This window comes from Ictalurus punctatus, chromosome 15, assembly GCF_001660625.3.
Source record: "Ictalurus punctatus breed USDA103 chromosome 15, Coco_2.0, whole genome shotgun sequence".
Lineage (NCBI taxonomy): Eukaryota > Metazoa > Chordata > Actinopteri > Siluriformes > Ictaluridae > Ictalurus > Ictalurus punctatus.
Genome location: NC_030430.2, coordinates 17,739,475 through 17,761,352, shown reverse-complemented (window position 1 = coordinate 17,761,352; position 21,878 = coordinate 17,739,475). Strand labels below are relative to the sequence as shown.

Genomic DNA, 21,878 nt, shown 5'->3' with positions numbered 1-21,878 from the left:
TTTCCCTTACAGTCTCATTAGGATCTAAGACTAATCACTCCAACAATTAAAGACCAACCAAAGTTCCAAACGGTTAGCTTTCCTAGTTTAATTGCTGCAATTAAAAAATGGAACTGCAATAAAATATAAACTCCAGGTTTTCAAACATTTTTGACTGGCAGTATTTATGAACGCTTTTGCACACACAAGCAGTTGCTCAACACTACATAGGGTTTGTATCTCTTGCGCCTTTCACTCATAATGCCTCAGAGAGTCAACAGCCAATTAGAGCACGCAGCAAGCTCGCATCGCCACATTCCCTGCTTGCTCCCACCGGGGCCTGTGGGAGATTCACTGCTCTGTGTGCTGGGCTGCTGGTTTATGGAGCACATCACACCGCACAAACTAATACCCACCAAGGGGAATGTTTAACACGCAGGTCGTCAGTATGCAGACACCAGCATTGATTTCACTCCAGATTACCGTGACCTCGCTTCTCTCACATACATGTTCACATACAGTGGGGGAAATAAGCATTGGATGCGTCAACATTTTTAACCGGACTTGAATCCTTTATTACATATAACTTTATTTATGGACTTTTATGTTGTGAATTCTTTATATTTCTGGATTTCTTGAGTTAATACTGATGAAAATTTCATGTGAAATTTCACCTGGAAATATATTTACTGAGAAAAATGTTGACTCGTCCAATACTTATTTCCCCCACTGTATGGAGTCATGGTTGTCTAAAAAACTTTCAACCTATAATGAACGTTTTCCACTTTTAAATATTAACAATGCACAACATTCCGATTTGAACTAAGCTAGTCTTACTATTTCCATTAACTTTTTATTATAGTTTATAGGTTACATATGTAACCATGGTTGTATGACTGAGTGGAGGACCATGCCCTGGGTCACATGGTTGATAGGAATGGTCAGTGGATAAGCCTGATGTTGTGAGGGGGCTTTCATAGGTTGGGCACATGAGGTCACAGTCATGAGGTGATGACTTTGCTATTAGTACTTAGCAAGAAAAGAGGCAAACAGGAAAAAGTCCACTACTTCGAAAGCAAACCGTCTTGGCAGTCTGGAACACAAGGAAGTAATGCCTAATTCGGGGAATTAGCTCGGTGCTTGATGTCATGAAATAAACTAGACGGTCAGACCTGCAGATGATTATCATCTTTGGTAAATTTGAAACCATGGCTGTCTTTTAGAAATAACCTGCCCGATTCAAAGTATTCATTAGGGATGTCTTTCACACCACTATAGAGTAATATTGTCTTCTTTAGATTAAAGAATAAATAGTTAGAGTAATCTTATAGTAAAAAAAAAAAAAAAGAAGAAGAAGAAAAACTCCAAAAACGCCTCACCATCAAGGTTGAATTTTTTTTCACAGCACAAAAACTGAAAACACAAATCATGGGAAATAACATGCCTGGAATGAACATCCTATTTTGCAATGCTGATTGCAAATTTAAAAAAAACTTTGTATTACACCCAAATGAGCATGATAATTACCTCTAACAATCTTCTCTGTTTGTTATGTCTGATTTGCTGCCAGAACAAATCAGAGCAAGAAAAGCATCAGCCATAGCAGCTCAGCATCATTATTTAGCCCCAGGTAGCACCCAGGTCTCACCTCAGTGCATAGTCGCTATCTCCTGGGCTCAGAGGTAGCACTAAACCCATTAACAGCATTCTTACCACTGTATAAAAGAGGATAGTTGAGCAAGCATATTTAATAAATAGCACATTTTTGTTTCTGTCTTTGGATGGCCCCTTTCCAGAACCTTCAAACTGAAGGTCTGTCAGTGGTGGAATGAATTTCCAACCTCAATCCGGACAGCAGAATCCGTCACTATCTTCAAAAAAATGGCTAAAGACCCACCTCTTCCATAGAATCGGAAACATCGTGCTTTGTGCATGTGCAGAAATGAAGATGGCATAGTGGCTTAGTGTTTAGCACATTTGCATCGCACCTCTGGGGATGGGGGTTTGAATCCTGCCTCCGCCCTGTGTGTGCGGAGTTTGCATCTTCTCCTCGCGCTTGGGGGGTTGTATGGGGAGGTTCCTCTAGGTATTCCAGTTTCCTTCTCCCCAGTCCAAAGACATGCGTTGTAGGCTGAGTGGCATTTTCAAATTGTCCATAGTGTGTGAATGTGTACGTGTGTGATTGTGCCTGGCAATGGGTCGGCACCCTGTCCAGTGTGTGGGATAAACGCTAGGCTCCCCCGTGACCCTGTGTAGAATAAGAAGTATGGAAAATGGATGGATGGATGGACAACATAAATGAAATGTCAACCTGTTTCATATTGTACTGTATGCACGTCAGTAGCATTCAGTAGCTCTATACTTCTCATTCAGGAGAGTTCTGGAAACCTTTAGTTCCTCAACCTTAGTTGCATGTTTAGAGACCAATACTCGCCTAAGTCTTTTTACAAATATAAATAGCATTTGAGGGTAATTTTCATAGTCACATAGTTTTGGTTTGGTTCCATTATTGGCCATAGGTTAGATACAGGTCAAATACATCTTAAGCTAACATGTTTATGTAAGGGAATGTGACTATTGTCACAGAATGATGACCAAACCCATGTTGTGTAATTATGAAATATTTGACTTCAGTCATGAATTCTGTTCCCTATAAATTATAATAGTGTTCAAAATAGAGCTCTTATTTTTCCCCCCACTGGTCTACGTGTATGTTGTAACCATAGTAACAGTAGGTATAGGACAGGGCTATTGTCTTTGAGGCAGATGCACTTCTAAAAACAGTTTATCCGTTTGCTTCGGTGGATAATATCACCTGGATACTGTAGCTTTCTAGATAAGAACTGCTGCTGTAGTCATAAACACTGTCTCTTATTCACAATATTTTCATACTGAATGCACTTATTACTGCATGCCATTACTCTTCTACAGCTGTAATGATACATAGTCTGAGTGCCCTTTTGAGTCTGGTTCGTCTCTTCGTGTCATCTCAAGGAGTTAGCTGCTCGTTAGGAATCTAAATCTACATCCAGATGTCTGTAAAGCTGCTTTCTAACAATGTCTACTGTTAAAAGCATACTATGAATTCAATCAATTTAAATCTTGGCGGCTGTGGCTCAGGTGGTAGAGCGGGTTGTCCGTTAATTGTAGGGTTGGCGGTTCGATTCCTGGCCTACATGTCTCCACATGCCAAAGTGTCCTTGGGCAAGACACTGAACCTCAAGTTGCTCCCAATGGTTGACTAGCACCTAGCATAGCAGCTCTGTAGCCACTGGTGTGTGAATAGGTGAATGAGAACCAGTGTAAAGTGATTTGTAGAATTGCTAAGATTAAAAAAAAAAAGCACTATAAGTACAGACCATTTACCAAATAGAGAGTAGCAGTAGAGTAACAACCACACTAAAGAAATGGAAATGCTCCACCATCTGTAGAGCTTCCCTTCCAGTTGATTTGTGTAGTATGATATCACAGAAAAGCTGTAGACATTTTTCATCTTTACTGGCCTCTTTGCTGCTTCCTCACTAACACAATGTGATTAATTCGCCACCATCCATCATCATTACTGTGAGAGATCTGCTGTGAAATGTCTCAATGAGCAAACCCACATATCACCTGTGACCCCTGACCCCAGCGGATTAAAGCGTTCTGAGCTGGAGACATGGCTGTTCTCTACAGGTGATTAGTGGTGTGTTAGCATGTTTATCATGGAGGGCGGAGAGATGGTAAAATGGTGCAGAAGTTAATAAGCCCTTAAGGGGATTGCACTTGCTAAAAACATCACCATTCAACCTCACAAGCTCGGCTTGCAGAAGAACAAAGTCAGATTCGTTTTTCCATCATCAAGCGTTCCCTAATGAAAACATTAAATTAGCACGACTGGCAAGACTCATACTTGTAAATTCGACGCAAACTTTTCTAGCATAAAGTGAGCTACGGACTATTGTGCTCGATTGTCTTCGAGTTAAAGAGGTCCTTTTCTTTTTCATTCTTTTTTCCTCTTTCTCAGCACTGTGACTTTCAGATGCAGCGCACACTCATCGATTCATCTCATTCAATCCCCCTGGGAGACAGAAAAAAAAGGAGAAGAAGAAGGGGAAAAAAAACCCCTTCCTGTTTGCTAAAGCTGAGAGCGTTAGCACGGGACGAGTGAGCAAGGGCCCTCAGTCTTTCTCCAGCACTCCAGGGGTTTGGCCACAGATTGTGTGTGTGCAGCAAGCATTGATCTTTCACACACTCATTACGGCCAGTTTCAATTAGACGCCGGCACAGTTATTAAGGCACTTAAAAGAGAGGCACTTCTCATTCTTCACGCCCTTTCAGATTCTCCCTGCGCTCTCGGCCACCTCAAAAACAGCCCCTCCCCTATGGCCCTTTCCCTGAGGGGACTGGAGTACTGTATGCTTACTGAAATAGGACAGCGGAGCGAAAAGCAATTTGCAGTTCAGTAAGAATGAATGCAGGAAGGAAGACGCTTTAAAATCTTGTGTAAATTTAAGAAACGTTAGAAAATCTTGTGTAAATTTAAGAAACGTTAGAAAATCTTGTGTAAATTTAAGAAATGTTGGGGGAAAGAAAAATATCGGCCAACAGATTCTGTGTAATAATACAAAGCCTACTTGATTACCACAACTAACACTAACCCTTTTACATTTTACGTGTCTCTTAAAATGATACTCTTTCATTGTAGGAATTTCTGACTAATTAAACCACACTTCCCTCTGAACTCGGTGGAAAATGCATTGACAACATGCTTGGAATTTGGCATTCTTTTGCATTCGCTTTTGATTTCACCTTACTTCGGTGCTCGGTGACATTACTGTAGGCGTGTACAATTGACATCAGGAACATTCTGAGTAGGAAGTAGGAAGATTCCCCCAGTTCCCCCAATTCCCCCAATCTAGGAACCTTGTTTTGTTTACTGGCTTAATAGTGGGCACACTTTTATTTTTATTTCTAAAACACCTCGGAGTAGTTCGTTCACTCCTAGGTTAGAATTGATCTACAAGGTCATCTACAAGACGCAAAAAAAAAAAAAGCAACAGGGAGAAGATTTAACATTAAAACACTGAGCGAAGCAAAATCAACGAAGCGCAAGAATGTTAGTCAAAGCGGCTCTTACCTGCAGCGATCATTCTATGCTCTTCAGTAAGCAAGGAGAGAAAAAGACAGAAGATAAGCAACACATCGGTTAGTAGGGGTTATGTTAGGTCGAGCATCATTTGTTAGTTTGACAAGGAGATATGGATGAACGGAAGTAATGGAAAATAACACGAATGAATTTGTTCATATTAGCATTTACACAGGAAATGTACTGGACGTTCTAGCGCATGCCACATCTTGTAGGCGCTCTTTCACCATTCAGTCTACATTTCGCCATTTTCAGCTCTCTGTGAACTTAGGCTTTTATGGAAGTTTACAGATAAAAATGTAAATCAGTGTGTTGTGAACCCATTTGGTAATTTACCAGCGATTGGTATTTACCAAAAACCAGCTTCAACGAAAGTCAAGCAGGATCTTCTAGTCTAGTTTGGCCTAAGAAAACATTCACACACAACTTTAATAAAAGATTGATAAATATGGCCGATGAGTGGAAACAAAAGGAAATGAGAGACATCAAGAGACAGGAGAGGACCCGTGAGAAAGTGAAACTATTATAGCTTAAAGCTCTTATTAACAGACACCTGTGGTAGCTTTTTTTTTTTATGAGTTGCTCTCAATAGACTTTGCGAAACTCAATACAGAATAAGAACTCTGCAGTAAAGCGCAAGGTTCATAAAAGCAAAACTAACCACAGATTCACAAAGTGGTTTGTGAAAACAGGTTTGGAGACTTGCCTGGTTTTAAAGACAAAAAGTGTTTTTATAGCCTCTTTTGAATTCATATAATATGGATTGTGTGCATGAATACATGAAATGCACACACACACACACACATTCACCTGGCCATTATATTTTCGTCCACTCTGATGCACACTATGGGAGACCGATAGCGAATGTCTCATTTATTAAACACGAACGAGCGGAGCGGGTGTATTCACCCAAGCATAATAAAGCAGGGACTTATAGCTCTGCTCTATGTATTATTGAGAGCTCTGAGCCTGGAGCTGACCGGTCCCACTCTCCCACTTTCAGACTGACTCGATGCTACCACAGGATGTGACACACAGCAAATGATAAATGGTCTGCACTTACATAGCGCTTTTTTTAACCTTAGTGGTGCTACAAAGCGCTTTACACCGGTTCTCATTCACACACACACTCATGCTAGCAGAGCTGCCTTGCAAGGCACTAACTTGCCATCGAGAGAAATTTAGGGTTCAGTGTCTCGCCCAAGGACACTTCAGAATGTGGAGTCACATGGGCCGGGAATCGAACCGCCAACCCTACGATTAGTGAACAGTACAACGCAGCTGACTTTATCAGTCCATTTCAGACTGCTATTAGACATTAATGAAAATGTTGTGTCATACTTTGTATTGTATACATCATTTGGTTGGATTATTTTGACACTTTGTGTGTATGTCTCCTTAATTTGGATAATTTGAGGAGGTGCAAACACGTCATTCGATCTCCAGGGTGGATCAAATAAGCCACACCGAGACCATTATGAACGTGGTCTCGGCTTTATCCAAACAAACTTAGGTGTGGTTCGGCTGCAATGAGAACGCAAGAAAACCATTCAAAGAAGAGATGAACATCACAGCTGATAAAGATGCGTTACAGGTTGTCATAGACCACTGTCAAAAAGGATTCATCTTAATTGATTCAGTACGTTTACATGGACAACCATAATCTGATATTAACCTGATTAAGACGATACTATGATTAAGAAACTAGCATGTAAACAGCGATTACTGATGACCTTAAGCTGACTAAAGTCATACTCGAAGTAAACACAAATGGAATTAAGACGTGTGGAGTGTTCCTGTTTTATTCGCGTTATGGAAGTGTATTACAGACATGTACACACCTGTACACACTATTAACGTTGTGTGGGAGTTTTCACCGCATTTTTCAACAGGGAACAATCACACGCGGCAGCGTTCAACCGTTTGACGGCAAACAAGAGAGCATGGCTACGTCCCAAACTGCGTACTTACCTGCTATATAATAGAAGAAATACACGTATTTCTATATAATATATAGTAGGTAAGTATGCGGTTTGGGACGCAGCCCATGGCTTCAAGCGGTCTTCCATTTGCACGTACAGCATGACAAATAATTAACTGCACTTGAAGCTTTCGTAAAATTAAAAATGAAACACCCAAAACTGTATACGGTACCATAACGAAGATGAACTGTATGATACGTGAAATTCTGGAGGGAACGTCGGACGGCGTGGTGTGGTGATGTAATGACGTGTGCTGTTAATCGATCTATGTTCTATAAAATGTAAAACAGGAACATTAGCAGAATATTCTAAAAGCGGCTCATGTAAACACCTTAATTGTCTAGGTCTACAGCTGTGATATCTACATCCACCAACTTGCTGACACATACTTCTTCTAACACATGTAAAGTTGTTTTTTTTTTAAAACTCTCACCCACGCTTTATCATTGGGCAGTTGTGGGAAAGTATTATTTGGCTTAATCTGTTTATGTGAATAGACAAACTCCGACTAACCAAAGGACAGGGAAACAAGGCTGTGCTTATCCACCCAGAGAGACAATGAAAGAGTCTTTTGGAATGCCAGACACGGATTGCTTTGAAATCACTTGGATTCCAAGTTATCTCTTGATGATAGGGCGAATACTTAAACAACTCCACCACTCAGGAGCTCTATTCATTCCAACCATAATCTCACTAATTGTCTTGTTTGACAAGATCCCCAAGGAAGTATAATTAATGAAAATGGAGGTGCTCCATTTTGGTGTCCCTAAAAAATACTTCAGCCCCAAATGGTATTTTCTGCTTTGATTTGTTTCTATTTAACAAAATTTTGACAACTTCTGGCTTGATACAAACCTGATCTAGGTCTAAAACTCTATTAGAGGTTTGTTGAGTACTGCTCAGTTCATAAAAAACGTCTTGAATTCAGCATTTCACCAAAGAAACTCTGCGCAATCGTTTCATTCTGTGCTATGCATGGAGAGCGTTGCGGTGTGGGAGGGAAGCCGGTGTGTAAGATATCCTGGGAGCTATTCTGTAGGAGTAGCAGTATTTAATGAGCACAGCTGCTGAATGAAGTCTGTTTGAGGATCACCCTGACCTCTGGGGTACCAGATGGACTGACTGCCCCTCTGCCTTCTGCACTGGGGTGACCTTACGTTTGTGTAATGGACTGTGTGCAAATTGCAACACTTATAAAAAAAATTCTTCCATTTGCATAAGCTTTTGTCTTGGTTAACAACAAAAATACGCCATCAATCAAAATTTGTCTGTGTGGTTGGAGGGTTCAGGCAGTGAATGCGGTAGGGTCTAAAAGTAGCTCAGGCCTTGGGAAGAGGGGCAGTTGAACCCCACTGGTGCATTAATAAAGAGAACAAAAGTGCTTATTGGCATGGCAGGAGGCTCTCTGTAGCTCTGCCATGCTTTATGACTCCAATCTCTGTCCCCAAAACGAGCCTCTGACTCTGAAGCCCAGCACAATCAGACCCCGAGCCATATGAAGAGCGGAGGAAAGAACTCAAGCCCCCTGCACTTCTTAACACTTTAAATGGCCTTTTCCTTTCCTTTCTTTTCAGTAGCATCCCTACCAGAACTGTTGTGTTTACACTTGAGCTAGAGAGTCAGGAATATAGACATATTTTTCATGCCAGTTTAAATAGGTACATGAATTATATGTGTACGGTACATGTACACAGCATGACAAGAACTGCTGAAGTGTCATGTGTTTTGTTCTTAGTTATCCATGTGCTTTTGTTATTGTTTTGGTTTTCATTTCCTCCTCCTATCCTAGTCCATTGGCTTTCGTGTGTTTGGTGTATTATAAATGATACTTTTGCCTTGTTTTGAGTTCATCGTTTTGTGTATATATTTCAGTAGTTTTTTTCTTGATCATTGTGTGTTCTTGCTTTTGGCCGTTCACTTTTATTCCTAATATAAATTTCTTTGTAAAAATCTGTTAATTATTAAAAGTCTTTGTGCATCCATTTATTTCCACATTTACAGTATCTGGCAGATGTCCTTATCCAGAGCAACTTACATTTATATCATTCATACATCTGAGCAATTGAGGCTCAAGGGTCCAACAAGGGCAGCTTGACAGGGCTGGGGTTTGAACTCATGACCTTCTGAGCAGTATACTAACACCTTGACCACTGAGCTACCACTGTCCTTGTTTTTAAGCCAAAAATTTAAGTTTAAGAAACCATAAATATGCTGTATTTCACCAAAATGACATGGAAATGTTTTTAATAGCATTTTAATCTTGCCTAGGCTATGCACAAAGATATGTAAAACCTTACTAGTTAAGTGTGACTTCCTCACACAGCGAATACCAAAATGTCCATTCCAATTGGTGACAAAAAAAACACCATGTCAGATTTTGTTGAAAGAAAATCCGCATAAAACTAATCCATCATATGATTCTGACCAAAAAAAAATCCTTTAAAAATCCTCTAAGCCTATAGAAATAGGATTTTGAAAGGTCTAGTCAGTGAACACAGCATGCAAAGCATGAAAAATTCAGTGGCAGGAAGACTAGCCACAGTATTTTCACACTCGTCCGCACAGACGTGTACACACACTCCCATGGGATTGGAAGGATTTAAAAACTCCATCAGACTCCAGCTGTGAGGAATCTATTTTCCAGAAGATCCTTTTATTCTCCCTCTGAATCAGCACTAGAGGACGTTCTAGATTTTTCCCTCACTTGTTTATCCTTTGTCCCTCAGCACATTTCTTTTTTTCTTTTTTTTTTTCCCCACTTTCGCCTGCCCTTCATGAACTTCCCAAGACAATCGCTCCAGAGAGAGCCGGAAGAGAAAGAGGCAAGTAACTTGTCTTTGCACAGGCCTTTTCACTCAGGCTGTCAGCAAACCACTGAGGTGTGTATCCAGAATAATTTGCATTCATGCTGTCCATGCCAATAATTATACACAAGATATGTAAAGGAATTCCCCTTCCTCAGATGAACTAGCTTGCACTGGGGCCAATTTCATGCTGTGCAGCTCTTTCGGTCTGCTTCGTTTTGGAGTGCACGCTGGAAAAAAGCGCAGGGAACTGAATGATGGAAATAAACTAAAGCTGTTGTGTCTAGAGAATTTTGAATTTTTATTTTTTAACTGCTCATAAAATTCTGCACAGTGTTAATAATCAAGCAGTCCAATCCCAAGCTGAGACAAAACAAAAAAATTGAATCTTAAGTTCAATCACTAAATTCATCTTATAAAGGGCATCCAAGGAGAAAATTCGATCTGAGCAAAACTCCAGATAAGGACTTAATATCTGGCCAGCAATATTGCCTTCTCAAATAGAGGCACTGTAATTAATGCCAATATAATTGGGCATTTCCCATAGAGAAAAGTAGTCCATTTGAATTATTATTATATTTTTGAAATCAGTTGTCTATGCAGTCTTCATTTAGATAGCTGTAACTTGACTTAATTCTACTGGGCCAAACACAGATGTTATGCTGAAGCAAATTCCAGATGGGATCCATAAGACAGCTCCTATATCACACTTCAACACAGGGTTCAGGGCAGAGGCCTGGCCACAGGGAGTCAGAAAGGCCGGTTATCGACAGGCTTTCATAGGCTAGATTAGTCTTCGGTCTCACATGGCCTTTGTGTCTGTTTGACTGATGGGCTTGTTTACCACCCACCAAGAGCGGCTGGAAGAAGTGGAACACTGATACTGATCCTCCCCACAGTCAGTGTATCAGCTAGAATCTTGTACAGATTTGACAATAAAGGGAGGGGGTGACTGATCCCACATATTCATGTATTTTAGGGACTGTGAGATGTGTTTGAGATGAAGGACATTGTAGAGTGTCAGGAGAGCCCAACCTCCCCACCATTCACTACAGCAAAACAGGGTTAGATTTAGACTCAGGTTATCGGCAGAGGGTGGAGAGATAAAGAACAGGTCAGGAACATAGCACTATCCCATAGGGTCTACTAACTACATGGCATTCATCATCATCATCATCTCGCTCTCTCTCTCTCTCTCTCGCTCTCTCTCTCTCTCTCTATCTCTCTTTCTCGAATATTTCCAACACACTACACTTCATAAAACAGATAGAAATAATAATAATAAATAATTCAGATAAATAACACATCTTACCTTAAACTGTATTAATAAAAATGTTAAAAAAACCAGAATAGAGTTTTTGATCCCTGCATTATCTGAAAGTTAGCAACTATTTTTAAGGCTTTAAGCTCCGAAATGATATATCCTGAAATCACATTTACGGTATTTTTTAAACTTTTTCTCAAAATAATTTTTTATTGTAAGTTTCTAAATGGCCTAATCCTATTTATAAAGATTTTACAGAGGAATGTCTTAACATTTTGATAATTGTTGGATTTATGTTTGATTTTATACTGAAAAATACTAATGTATTATACTAGCCTGTAGTGTTTTCATGGTTAAACAATAACGAAACAAACTAATCTATACATTTTTTTTCTCTTGAGAGTGTTTTAAAGCAAAGTGAAGATTATAATTCTAATATCATCCTAAAACTGGATTGTTTTGTGTATGTGTGTGTGTGTGTGTGTGTGTGTTTTACAAAACAAATTTACACATATTTCATTAGACAAAGCCTCAATTGCATCCATCCATCCATTTTCCATACCACTTAACCAACGCAGGGTCACAGGGATACTGGAGCCTATCCCAGGAAATTCTGGACACGAGGGGTGGGACACCCTGGACGGGGTACTAACCCATTACAGAGCACAACTGCACACACATTCACATACTACAGACAATTTGAAAATGCCAAATCAACACATGTCTTTGGACTGGGGTAGGAAACCAGAGTACCCGTGGGAAACCCCCGGAGCACGATGAGAACATGTAAGCTCCGTGCACACAGGCTGGAGGTGGGATTCAGACACTCGCCCCTGGAGGTGCGAGGCAAATGTACATTTTTAAAAAGTTCCAACACAGAAATTACTTGTAACATATCTATTAATTTAAAGAAAAACTAACAAAAATAAAACCTTCACCTGTAGTGTCTCGCCTAATAAAAGTGTCAGAGATGATATATGTAGAGATTAATAAGATGGGTAAAATGAATTCAAATGAAGGTGCCTGCAATCACATTACAGCTTCCCTTTTCCATTTTCTCCTTCCAAGATTTTTATTATGTGCTGATTGACTCAAATTGACTCATCTAATAGCGGCAAAACATTTCTGCTTAAAAGAAATGACTTTCAATCTTCTCAATCAAAAGGTGTATAAATTTTGTTCTGTAGCCAAAGGACAACCGGAATCACTAGCACCCTGAATCAGCACAACCTTGACCATGTCATTCACATAAAACACAGAGAAACTCTCTCTCATTCTCTGTCTCTCTCACCCCCCTCCCTCTCTCCCTCCCTCCCTCCCTCCCTCCATCCTAATGATGACAGCTGATCTGTGTACGAGAATGAGAGTACCTGACCTGCCTCATTGATTCATTGACTCATTGTACTTCTCATTTCACATGTATTGACATGTTTTCTAGACTTCCAATTCATATCCAACTAGTGTACGATTCATTTTAGAGTGTATCAAAGATATTTCTATCAAACAGGAAGCCCAGTGGCAATATAATCGTAGTGTGGTGAATTCCAGCAGCCAGAAAAAGAAACTGCACAAGAGTCCTGTCCGTGCACGGGAGTGGTGGAGGAACTCAAGACATTTACCACAGGGCAGGACAAAATCCATTTCAGGATTTACTTCAAAAATGAGGGAGGAACATGACTTTTATGATCCTCAGCAAACGTCTACAACTTTATCGCTCGCTTCATGAAGAATCACTCGATATGGCTCAGGAAAGCTGAACAAAGTGAATCAAACAAAGTACATGGTCTCAAAAATTGTCCCTTGTTTCCATGGAATCAGTAATAATCTGATACACTCTACATTAATCCATCCATTTTCTGCACCACTTATCAGAGCTTAATTTGAGCACCTCTAAAATACAGCACACCTGCGTTCCGGAATCTTTTTATGTGGCTCCGGCACCTCTGTAGCTGGATGTAAAGTCTCCCACAGCATATTATCGGAGCAAATAGTTTTAGTTTTTAATTCACCAAAAGTAAAAGAGAACAACATCAACAACAACCAAAAAACGGCAACAGTAATGCTCTTTCACATAACGTAATAATTTCAAGTTCAAAGTTCATCTGAATTCTTTGTCACGAAGCAAAGCCTACAGTCACGTAGCATGAGTTGAAGAGTGTGTCATGGCGGAAAGAAAGCAGTTATCATTACCAGCATTTTTTAAGAACCCAAACAAAATACTAAAGAGGCAAGAGTCCAAGAGAACAAGCAGCAGCAGGTCACTGATGATGCAGTTTGGTGACCGTTCCCATGACTAGCAGAGAAAACACTAGCCTGATTGTGGAAGGTTTTTAGAAGTGCTTACGAGGCCAATCGTTGTCAACCTGCACATGTCTTTGAGAGTGAGATTGATTGCCCGGAATTAAATAGAGTTAACAGCCCATGTACAGTCATTCGGGCTTTTAGGGAGTACAGGGACTCAAATAGACAAAGTTCCAGAAGAACTGAGGCAGTTCTTGGCTACTGTGAATACCATTCCGATCTCTAGTGGAGCACGGGCGGGGTTTCTCCAAAATTATGTGTAGCTTGCAGCGTGCATCCCTTCTCATCCTCACCATCTTGTCTCTGATGTTTTTGAACATCGTGGATCCACCGCTTACAAAGTTCAATTCCGAGCTATTTGTGCGCTCGTGGATACATAAGGGACACAGGGAAGAGGAGGAGGAGGACACTGACATGACAGCTTTGTGGAATATTTTTTCTTGATTAAGTTGTGCAGTTCATGTTTATTGTAAGTACGCTTACTGTATGAAACGTACCTTTGTTGCTTTGGGCAAATGTGTTTTGTAGCTAACTGAGATGGCAGCACATAAGCTGATAGAATGTGCAATCTATAAATCTTTCCCTTTGTACTGAGAATACTCACTGCCATTAAGTTCGTTATGCTATTACGTCGCTGGAACAGTGAGATCAATTACATAGACCTACCTACCAGTGCAATGAATATCGTTGGCTACGTGAGATACTGGAAGCACTTTTACATGTCTGTAAGTTCGAGGACCGTGACCTTTTGCTTGCCTCCTGACCTGCCGGATCACTACCCTCTTAGTGTTACACGACCTGCAGATTTACCAATTAAGCACTATCGCTTACCCAACACAGGGTTCAGGGGAAGCCAGGAGCCTATCCCAGGGGACCCGGGGCACAAGGCAGGGGACACCCTGCCAACCCATCGCAGGCCACACTCATACACTACAGACAATTTAGAGATGTCAATCAGCCTACAATGCATGTCTTTGGACCTAGGGAGGAAACCTGAGTAACCCCCAAAAAACTGGGAGAACGTGCAAACTCTGCACACACAGGGCAGAGGCAGGAATCAAACCCCCAACCGTGGAGGTGCAAGGAAAACATGCTAACCACTAAGCCACCATGATGAAAACACTCAATATAAAACAGCTTATTCATTCATCATCATTAAACAATTTATCCTGGTCAGGATCATGATGGATCCTAAGCTTCTCCCAGGAACACTGGGCATGACTGGAGACCAGAAACCAGAAATCTATATAAGCCTAACTCAAGCACGAACCTGGGACCCCGAAGCAGTGAGGAGAAAGCACTACCCACAGCTCCACTGCAGTATTAACTGATGGTGTTGTATTCCACAGCTTTTTCTATTCTTGAGCTAAGAATGTGTCTATACAAATTCAGCAGGAGATCTCCTCCTCCAGTTTGGACTGATTAAACAACTTGGCTATTCATCAGTGCTGATTATGGCTGTTGGCTCCTCCTTCCACTCACTTATTTTCCTCCAGATAAAACACTTGTCATAAGGGTGCAATCAGTCTTTATTATTTTGCCATGACCTCTAGTTTGTTCAAAATGAACACTTGTTTTTCTTCTCTAGCAACATGGTGTAAAGTAGCTTTTAGGTTAATGAGGTCCGCCTTTTATTCAACGTGCTGCATGGCATAATTGAGGCCTCCTCGCCTCCAAACAAGACAGCCAGCACTTTGTCCCTGCTCCAGAAAGTGTCCACTATGGAGTGACATCATTACCTACCTTAGCCATAAATACTCTAGGGAGGAAAGCAAGATGGCGCTGAGATTCAAATCCCTGGAGGTATGCCATGGAGTGGTACATTGACAGAGGTCACCTTGGAAGCAATAACTTTAAGTGCATCTCCGTGACGAGCATGAAGGAGGATATTAAATCAGCGTTCCAGCCTGAAGTCACTGGATGGAAGTCAGAATACTAATCAGACAAATCTGTGCATCTCTCACTGTATCAGAGAGGATATAGTATGAGACTTCTATTTTTCTGTTGTTTCACCCTGCAATACATCCTCCTCCATCAGTACACATTACTGATGCTTGTGTGTTGGCCAGTGAACTCCCTTCATATGGTGAAATTTGGACATTTTGTACTATATGTAGTTCTGGAAACTACAGGTTGTTGCTTTTTTGTATGCATATCATCAGTGTGTGCACCATTTTATACGAATATCAAGTGAACTTAAATTATTTTATACAACATTTAGTTCAGGTGCAGTGATTTGATTGGTGGAGTGGCGTTCCAAGAGTGCTTATATTTCCTATAACCACACGGGAACGTTTCACTGTTTGTCTCACTCCATTCCTAGTTTGAAACAGTTATTACAGTAATGTTAAGTTGAAATGGAAGAAGGGACGCCAATTATGCCAGACGCACCTTCAATGGTAATGTCCAAATCAATATGACGTGCTATTAAGTGTGTGTATCTTCTTCGGGATCTATTTCCGCTAGCGGAGCAAAAATAAACAGAACAGTTGGTTATATCGTGTCCGGAATATAATTTATTTTATATTAATTTCTCGTTTATCACACTCCCAATCGTGTGGTTATACCGAATAAGAGCACGGCTGTGATTACCTACAGCACTCATCCTGCAGGCTCGTACCTACAGCCAAACCACAGCTGTGCCCATGTTCAGTATAAGCACACGCTTGTGCAATATTGCTTAATTAACGTCTGGTAACCTCCAAAAGTTGAAAAGGGTTGAAAGTTGAAAAATGCATTAGATTTCACTTTAGTGTCAGCTGGTATCTGATTACAAACTGAATTGATTAGACTTATGTCCAATGATGCACAGCTATATGATAACAGGATTTCCCAGACTGCCACAGAAAGGGCATTATGACTTTACTAATCAGAGTAAAAGGAAAATTATGCTTACATGTACATAATAAAGACAGCATAAATAAGCATACATTAGAATTAAGAAGTATCTGACCGAGTTTAGAAAGCAGGGTTATTATGGATAATAATGTTCTGGATATTCGTCCGGAGAGCAGTGATCCTGGGCATCTCTAGCTGAGGTCAGGCCTCTCTCCAGAAGTGGGAATAGACACATAACTCTGATGCTACAGCTATGGGTCTCTCCTGGCTTATACTCTCTCTCTCTCTCTCTCTCTCTCTCTCTCTCTCTCTCTCTCTCTCTCTCTCTCTCTCTTTATTAGTATACCTGCTTATTATAAGAAAAACTATCAGGGTCACACAGTGAGCAACGGCAGTATGTAGATGTATTCCATAAGAAAGCATCTGGAAATGTAATCTCAAACATTAAACCTTATGAAGAGACATATGAATGGAAAAATGCTCACACTGAGGCCAAATACTGTCTGAGCTGCAACCTTAAGATGTAATGGAAGAATGCTTGAAGCGAGTCAAGTGGAGAAATGACATGCATGCAAAGCAGCGTAAAAGAGTGAGTAATGGCCTAAGACGTTGCGGTTCAGCAGTCCTGGCCCCAACATCCAGCATGACCTTATAGCTCAGAGGAGGTGCAATAACGTCAACCTTGATGCACATTTCTCTGGGTCTGGTTATGTAATTACATGGACTCAAAGACCGCTAGGGCCCACAGAACACATGATAATGTTAGAAATTTTACATTCTGCTTCTCTGGGCAGTGACATGACAGGGGCCATCTTTTTCCAGTTTTCCGTATGCATTAAACACGCAGTAAAGGAGACATACTTGCAGTAGGGCTTGTACATCACGATGAGTTCAAACACAACAGCATTCACTCACTTGAGTCACACTCACTTAATTTACTTCCTGAATTGTTCTAATGTACCATATGCAAAGACATTACTTAAGGAAACTCAAATGCTTCAAAACAAAAGGGTCTTTATAATGTTAAAACCGCTATATTCTTCCATCCTGCTTATTCTTTTTTATGCCATTGACCAAATGAATGAATCATTGAATAAATCAGCTTTTAATTATAAATGGAGTGAAAAGGCAATTTGCTAAAACAAAATTACTGGAAATTATATTGCTGACAAAGCCTGGGCAAACAACAATTAATGATGAGCCCATTTTGTTTATATGAATGAACTCAGACTCTAATTAGAAATGTATTAGCTTGCCATGATGTCAGTTCAAATGGGCTTGAACGGAAAAATGTAATTAACATTGTCACCGGGACAGGCAGCAAACTGATGATGGTCCCATGAGATTTGTTCCATTATTCTGGTGGCACAGCGATGTGATAACGTGCATGAAGCAGGTGTACCATGACAAGCTAGTGTGTGTAGGAGACCGTATCACAACCTGAGCGAATCTACAGCACAAAAACTACAGCTGGACTGGAGAAAGCATGTGATTGAGGACTTCTACAAAACCCAGCTTATCGTTGGAGTTTAGGTTACTGCATACAGTTCTACTATTTAGGCCACACTGTTAAAAACAAAAATAAATAAGTAAATACTATAAATGCGCACAATAACATTTGTGTATCATATTACACTATTTAAGGATGTACCAACCCTTAAATGCATTCGATTGGATGACTCGGCTGAAATCGCTGATTCTGGAAATGAGAGTGTACAGCAGGGAAGCTCATGTCTGTCAAGATAAAACAGAGCCCTACTTATAGCTCACTTTACTATCGGCGTCACTGTTTTTCCCCACTGACTCGATACTAAATGTGAGCCAAGCACTAAGGGAGTAAGGATTCTGGTTAACGAGTGGTCCTGTATTGTGCCTGGATATATGTTTATCATTTAATACATACTTTGCATATTAAAAATTACATATCATTTATCTAATTACAGATAAAATTACAACAAAAGTGTCTGTCTTGTCTCGCTTGTTACCGATTTCAAAACAGGCATTTTTCGAAGTCACCCCTGTCGCAGCCGAATCTAACTTAGTCATATCGAGCACTACGTAGGATCTAGAATGCCGTTATTTTACATCCTTAATAGGGTCCGTGTTCAGTGAACAGGAAAGGCATTCGGAATAAGATCTGACCGTGTATTTGTACAGGGCTTCCATAATACAACATTATTCCTGCGTGAAGACGAGTGGAAGATGGCACAAACATTGCGGTAGCACTAGGCGACTGCAGTGGAAACGCAAGCTCAGAAAAGTAAAGCGAGCCGAGTCGAGTCGAGACATACCGTGCATTGGAAAAGTGGCTTATGCAAACCCAACCTCTGTACATTAGAGTACCAGTCAAAACTTAGGATTTTGAAACTAATGAAATGTGTGTTTTTCAAGATCGTATAGATATAGATCTAAAGACTTACACTTAGGCTAAAGCTATTTGCATCGAAAACCAAAATTCCTCCAATGCCATGCCTCTATAGCATATGCACTCATGCTGAGTAGACTGGAAAATGTGAATGTATAAGAGCAGGCCTATAAGAGGCAAAGCTTTCTTAACTGACAGAGCAACATGATAAAGACACTTCCTCTTCCTTGTCCTGTTCCACATTATTTGGTTTTTATCCTGTTTAGACAGCCTGGGGCTCGACACAGATCAGAGTTTCTTCTCTGAGCAGATATTTTATATCTGACTCCACATTTAAATGCCTAAAATGTGCTATTAAGCTATTAAGAATAAAATGTGCTATTAAGACAAATATAAATAGTAACGTTGCCTAAAATGCCTGGGCCTCCACAGCCACCGACCTAAACTCAGTAGAAATGTTTTGTCATGACTTGCAACAGAGAGTGAAGGAAAAGCAGCCAAGAAGTGCTCAGTGAATATGGGAACAACTTCAGGACTGATGGAAAGGTATCCAAGTGGTTACCTCATGAAGATGTGGAGAGAATGCTAAGAGTGTGCAAAACAGTCATTGAGGCTAAGGGTGGCTACTGTAGAGAATATAAAGTATAAGCTGGTTATTATTTTGGTCTTTCTTTTGTCATTGCATAGTTCTATTTGTCTCTGTATAAGCTCTCAGAAAATTACAAAAAATGCTGAAACAACTTCTGATGAACAACTCGATCACGGAGAAAGAGATGCACAGGATGTTTCTCAGTGAACATCAGTAAAAGGCAAGATCAAACACTACATCTGCATGTAAAACAGTCCAGCGTGGTGAGAGAGCCACATAGTGATGGAAATGGCAAGGAATTAATTAGCTGTAAACAGCCTGAGACAACGTGTCTAAATAAAGACTTTCATCTACAGGAGAATAGCACTGGGTAGAAAACCACAAAAAGGCCTCTCAGGAGCACTCAGGCACCAGGTCATCAGAATTCATTGTCCTAACACCTATTCTCACAAACATTTGATGCTTGAATCAAAACAAGAGCCGCAGATGCATCATGAGGATTCGCAATCAGCATTAGAGCTATTTAGAATTATAAAACTTTCTCCAAACACATCAAATAATTCCACTGAAGTAATCCAAACTGAAAATACAAGGTGTCCCAAAAGTCTCCATACATCATGGAAATTAACACTTTTTAGCTAAATATCTTCCAAAATTGTTCATACTTAGTTTATAAAATTATATATATTTTTCAGATAGCTTAATGGGTTTAACAAAAGAAGAACGTATTGAAATCATTCTCATGGCTGGATCGGGAAACTGTCACAAGGTTGTGATGGTGTTTAACAGGAGACATGGCAAACACATCACACATGACACTGCTGCCGAACTTATTAACAAATTCAAAAAGACTGGAAGTGTTGAAGACCAACCGAGAAGTAGACGTCCACGAACATCCACTGACGAAGGCACAACCAACATGGGGCTGGCAGACTTGTGGCTAGGGTTAGGGGTTAGGGTTATGAAAATGCTTTATGAAGCATTTTAAGAGCCTTGACAGATCAAGCTAAAGATCAACTGTAAATTATTTGTGGTCAATAGTCACCCATAGGTTTAGGGGTGTATCCTGTATTATTATCACTAGTCACCTTTAGTCAGAGCATGGCTTTCTCCTGCAAAACACATGCAATCTGTACTCGAGATCTAAATCCAGTAAAATAGTTTGAAATGGCTTTTTATTTTTTTTGAAAAGCAGCCACAAGTGCTCAGCATCCTCTGTTCAACAAATCTCAACTTTCAACAATTCCCATCTACTGCTATACATGCAATGAAATAGCGGAGCAATCTGATCAAACAGATTAAAGAGATGCTCAGTGCCATAAATAGCTATGGTAGCTATACTATTTTATACATTTACATCCCACTAAAATCACTGTCAAAGTAGTACACCACTATAGACACGGGTATACATACTGGATACTGGAGGTGCACTGTTTTAAATGCAGAAACACGCATTTTGCTATATAACCAAGGAATCACCTTTCATACTGTAGTCTTTACCATGTGCTTGAGTGTAATTTTTCACAGAATCATCATAGTCCTGCTTGGTGCTAATGCTTAGCTTGATGTGTCATTCTCCATTTACAGCAGCAAATTTCCCCATCTATCGCTTGCGCATCTACCCCCCCCCCCTCGCGCCCCCCCAAACCTCTTTCAGTCTCATCTCGGACCACTCTGAGACCATCACCAGCTAAGTGCCAGCTCCAGCCAGTGGCTGATGGGGAATGGGGGTGGAAGGCTTTTTAACTGAACACGGCTGGTGCTCTCTGCAATACCAAATATGATCAGAGCTGGTAAGGGAGATGAAGCAGGGCTCTAGAAATCCTGTACAAACCAGTCTCTCTTTATTTAGATTATTATTTATATACTTAAAACATATTTTCCATCACTAACTGTCATACGAATTAATTCTTGGTTTGCCTCAATTTTATAGTCAAGTCTATCATAGAGTCTCCAATTCACGTACAGTTGAGGTCATAAGTTTACATACGCCTTGCAGAGTCTGCAAAATGAAGGACAACTGAGGGACTCGTACACAACTATTACAAAAGGTGCAAACATTCACTGATGCACAAGAAAGCAACACGATACATTAAGAGCCACGGGGTTGTAAACTTTTGAACAGGATGATCGGTGTAAATTGCTATAATTTTGTTTAAAGATCTTATTTTTTCATATAGTGCTGCCCTTCTGAAGCTACACAAGATATGTACATGTTTCCCAGAAGACAAAATAACAATTTACACCGATCATCCTGTTCAAAAGTTTACACCCCCCAGCTCCTAATGTATCATGTTGCCTTCTTGGCATTAATGAAAAGATGGATCCTGACATCATATTGCCGCTGTTGGAAAGGGGTCAAATATGCAGAAGATGCTGGAAAAGCAAAGGATGTACAGGACCTGGAGGATTTTTCTGAAGAACAGTGGGCATTTTAACTGCTCAGAACAAACAAGCGACTCGTGAACAGCTATCACACAACATAAAAAACAGTCATTCATCATCCAGGTAACAACACACAGTATTTGTAACTGGGGACGATGGAGTCTGCTAAACTAAGTGTAAATGTAAAATGTTCCACTATTTCAACTCAATTTTTTTTTGCACAAAAAATGCAATCTGATTCTT

The 21,878-nt window shown here is 40.3% G+C and overlaps 1 protein-coding gene across 4 annotated transcripts in view; it reads right to left on the bottom strand.

Annotated features, from left to right (window-relative positions):
• The window catches only part of agrn (agrin), a 271,614-nt gene that overhangs the window by 194,176 nt on the left and 55,560 nt on the right, over positions 1-21,878 (bottom strand). The window contains exon 3 of one of the 4 annotated variants that reach the window (XM_053686554.1): positions 5,099-5,119. The exons of the other annotated variants lie outside the window; for them this stretch is intronic. Within the exon in view, the coding sequence (XP_053542529.1) occupies positions 5,099-5,119 (21 nt within the window). The remainder of the gene's footprint in view (positions 1-5,098; positions 5,120-21,878) is intronic. 4 annotated transcript variants of the gene reach the window in all.